General features: G+C 34.3%; 1 protein-coding gene across 1 annotated transcript; it reads left to right on the top strand.

The window, feature by feature from the left end:
• Positions 1-854: 854 nt before the first annotated feature.
• Positions 855-3,650, top strand: LOC144657666 (uncharacterized). Its single transcript, XM_078518019.1, has 3 exons — positions 855-1,117; positions 2,079-2,216; positions 3,119-3,650. The coding sequence occupies exons 1-3, from the start codon at positions 926-928 to the stop codon at positions 3,149-3,151; spliced, it is 363 nt and encodes a 120-aa protein (XP_078374145.1). The 5' UTR covers positions 855-925; the 3' UTR covers positions 3,152-3,650.
• The last annotated feature ends 520 nt before the right edge of the window (positions 3,651-4,170 follow it).

The following is a 4,170-nucleotide window of genomic DNA, read 5'->3' as shown; positions in this document are numbered from 1 at the left end:
ATATGGTGTCAAAATAATCTGAAAGTTAATTGATATTTGGTTTCTAATTTCTTTAGGTTGCTAAAAATAAGATTCTTTCAGATGTTTTGTTTTGGAGGGGGTCATCCTTGTCATCTCGAGTTATTTCACTCGCTTCTAATTTTAACAACAAATATATCACTGTTCATGTGGGTTTAACAATTGAACTAATTGCTTTGAGGCCAGACAATTACTGACTCATTAATTAATCCGTAATTGTTGTGTTTTTGATATAAATTAATTGGTGTTTCCATTGATGTATTAGAAATAGCTGTAAAAGAAGTTTTCTAGGTGTTGTGTTCTCTTTCCTTTTTTTGTTACTTTTTTCGACGAACAGATTTCGAAGTGGTGCGACAAGGGTTCTAGAGTGCTTTTCACAATAGTATTGTCATATTTTATTGCTTGACAGGTTTGCCAAAAGAGAAAAGAGTCAACGGTCTCCATTGACTATTAAAAAACACCAAAAAAAACTTATGTTTCGATTGGAATGTGCATATTCTTTACTCCTATTTGAGCTTAAATTCTGGTGAATTGTCATGTAAAGACACTTAAAGAAAGTTTATTGTTTTATAAGTTTAGCAGTCAGCAGTCGTGCTTCGGGAGAAGTAGTGGGATTATTTGCAACTTCTACAAGACACACTGTCTACGTCTCTATTGTTCTTCTCAGCATTTGAAAACGCCTACGTTTTTGAACATGGCCATGGCTTCCGACACCAAACAAAACAATCAACGAAAAATGAATCAAAGCCAAAGTCCGCCCTCATTTCGGTTTTAAACATTAAACATGGAGCTTTTTGAAACATATAAAAAGACGGACAACATGAGACATTTTAACTTGAACCAAAGGTCTCTAAATATTGCCAATTAAGTTAAAATTCAACACTTCACTTAATCCCAAAAAATTCTGATGATGTCCATTTTCCTGTTCAGCACTTTTTACCTCTTGATTTGGCCATCGCTTGCTTTAGATGGACTAAGCCAACAGGAATATAAAGGGGACGTGGATAAAAATCTTCATCGCTCCTCTAAGATAACTACTCACTGCATCTGCGGTTTATTTTCATTAAAGTGTTGCCGGAGAAAAAGTACGCTTAAAAAGGTAAGTTTATTTTATTACTTTGAAGTTGCATTTCTACTTATGATTTCTTATTGCAATTTTTTATTGTGTCTTCACCCTCAAAATTTTATCCGAGACGAGCAATATTGGAATTCTTTGGATGTGTTACTTGCATCATGTTTGCTTTTTGGCTGGTCAGTTAGTCCAAGTTGTTGTTCTATGACAAATTTGACCAAAAAAGTATGAACTGAACAATGACTTTTCCGGTGTACTGCATACTACTGTTTTTGTTCTTCAAGAGCTCGTGCGAATGCTGTCTATTTCAATGGTCATTTGTTTCATACCCGGTACCTTTGATACCACTCGCAGACAAAAAATGAAAAATCCTCAGCGTCGCCATTTTTGCGATTTCCTTATTCAAAATTTTCCTAGAAGTGAATTACCACTGTGTAATCTTACGGCAATAGATGTTAAACGGGCGTTGGCACGGATTTTAACAGATTTTTCATAGGAAGCCTAAAACTAATGGTCTATTTTTCTTATCAATTGCTATATAAGCGCACTGAATTGCAAATAAGCATCTCTTTCTGTAGATGGTTAGTATGGAAATGGATTGCTACTTGAAAAATTGAGTTGCTTCCGCGCGACTACTAAAAATCGATATTTATAGCCGAACTTTGATTTAAATCCGCAAATTGAATGTTATATCTTTCTTTAGATATTCAAAGATACTGTTTTTCAAGGGTTGAGTTGCCCACTTCTAAATTCAGAACAGTTTAGACCAAAAAACTGAAAAATCCTCGAGAAGTAGCTCCTTTAACATAGAGACAACTCTCCAAAGTAAATATATAAAAAATCATATACTCTATCCTCACGGCTAATAAACGAGTCTGGCCATTCATATGGCAGCGTTGCTTATTGCCCTGTACCATCGTACATCTCAACTGTACAAAAACAATTGTTTTGATAGGAAACCTAAATGTTACTGTTTTTGCCCTTTTAGCCACAAGCAGGGTTTACGCCATTGACGGGCTTTGAGGACAGACTTGCACATAACAGGGTTAATAACACGCATCAAGTTCCTCAAAATGATACTTGCATTTGCGGAGTAACTTCAGTGAAGTGCTGTGGTAAAAAGCAGGTAAGTTTGCCTTTTTATTTGTATTAGTTCTGCAAGTTTTTTCTTTTTCAAATTGTTAGAGTTGAAGTGTTGTTCATTTGCTGCTGTGTAATTACTTTTTGCCTGTTACGTTTCATAGAAGAAATATAGAAATGTTCTAAATTTAACTGAAACCATACGGTAAACTTTAAGCATGAAAGTGGATTTACAGTATATGCGAAAGGGACGTTAATTAAACAGGGTATAAAAAATTTCGCGAAGTCAAGCCGGGCTAAACTATGGAGCGCTGTACACTAAAAACCGCGAGTAAGAACCTATTATTTTGCATGTTAGCCTAAACAGGTTCTTACATAAAAGGTTATTTACACAAATTTAGGCTACTTTGGTTCTCAATAGGCTCTTAATTTCTGAAGAAAAAATTCAATGTTGTTATAGAGATTTTAGTGGTATTCGGGCTATTCCTTGTATAAAATTTACATACCACATAAGTGCTTATGTAAAAAATGAAGCACTAATCGTTTAGAATATGACATGATATACATACACAGTAATGCTTTGTCCAAACTTATTTCCCGAAAGTAAACATTTTTAATCAATTTTAGAAAATAAGAACCTGTTTCCAAATAAGTTCTTATAAAAATGGTATCAAATTTGCAAATTTTAGCCCAACAGGTTCTTAAATGTTTGGTTCTTACTCGCGGGTTTTTACTGTATTCCAAAAATACAAATTTTATGTCAAACGATTTTTCACAAAGTTTTTTGAAACGCTGAGAAAAGCTTTTGATTTTTTAATCACGAAATTTAACAAGGTTAAATGGCGTTTCTCGTCGATTTAGTGCGTCATGCACGCGTGGTGTTGCAACTACACATATTCAAACCTGACTGGCAGAAATAATAACTTGCAAACACATGCTCTTTTGCAGGAACGGGATGTTCGAAGTTTTCTCTGGCAATGAATCGGTCAAGTGAATGGTTACGAAAAGAAAAAAAAAATAACGACGTGAACCGTTGCTCACACTGCAATATCTATAGGAGAAACTAAAACTAGTTAGTGAAAAAAAAAACTGAAGTATTATGATTATTTTTTGTTTGTTAATGATTTAGTATTTGCTTAAAAACTATAAATGTGACATAAAAAAGCTTAAATTTTTTGAAATATAATTATTTGCACTTAACCTTTTGACAAGATTCATTTTTAGGGTTAGCATCTGTCCATGATTATACATCGTTTATATATATATATATATATATATTATGTTATTTTTAAAGGGAACAACAGGGCAATGTAGCACTTGATTTATTTTTTTTAAAGTCGGTTGCTAGTACCAGTGCCCTCTCCGCATTTAATCAGCTGAACAATATACTTTGGGTTGCATTTCTGTCTGTTTTATTTTTATTTACCTTCAGTGATAAATTTAGTGGCTAGTTTATCGAGGACGCTAATAAAATGTTGCAACGTGTCATGTGTCTGATTTATCTTCTATAATAATAATAGTAATAATAATAATAATAATAATAATAATAATAATAATAATAATAATAATAATAATAATAATAATAATAGTGGAGCTCCGGAGCGCGCCGAAGGCGCGCCCGAGCGTAGCTCCATTAATAACACGCGGGCTCAAGGAGACAGAATTTGGTAACCCCTCGATAAAAAAAAAAAAAAAAAAAAAAAAAAAAATTGGATGTCACTTGACCGTCCGTCCGACCGTCCGTACGCACGGAAAAGAACTGGGGATGAATTACTGTGAAAACTCACTTACTACTTACTACGCAAATAAAAGAGGATTTCATCGCGCGCTTTCCTTTTTACGACTGAATTTATTCAGGAGTATTGTGGGTAGCCTTGGTTGGTCGGTTTTCGGTTGGTCCATCATCTGTAAACTTCTCATTGCAACTCCGCTGACCAGCAGATATACTTGTAGAAAGAGTGTAGCAAGGCGGCCGTATAAAAGCGGCCGTATAAAAGCGG

Source organism: Oculina patagonica, chromosome 6, assembly GCF_052425735.1.
Source record: "Oculina patagonica isolate OP01 chromosome 6, crgOcupat, whole genome shotgun sequence".
Lineage (NCBI taxonomy): Eukaryota > Metazoa > Cnidaria > Anthozoa > Scleractinia > Oculinidae > Oculina > Oculina patagonica.
Note: the sequence above shows the minus strand (reverse complement) of the source record. Positions and strands in the feature narration are given on the sequence as shown.

What these genes read in the sequence shown, in the direction of transcription:
- LOC144657666 (XM_078518019.1), top strand. Translation starts at nt 926, where the DNA reads ATGATGTCCATTTTCCTGTTCAGCACTTTTTACCTCTTGATTTGGCCA. An exon ending in GAAAAAGTACGCTTAAAAAG is followed by an intron (nt 1,118 to 2,078) that starts GTAAGTTTATTT and finishes TTGCCCTTTTAG; the next exon opens with CCACAAGCAGGGTTTACGCC. An exon ending in AGTGCTGTGGTAAAAAGCAG is followed by an intron (nt 2,217 to 3,118) that starts GTAAGTTTGCCT and finishes GCTCTTTTGCAG; the next exon opens with GAACGGGATGTTCGAAGTTT.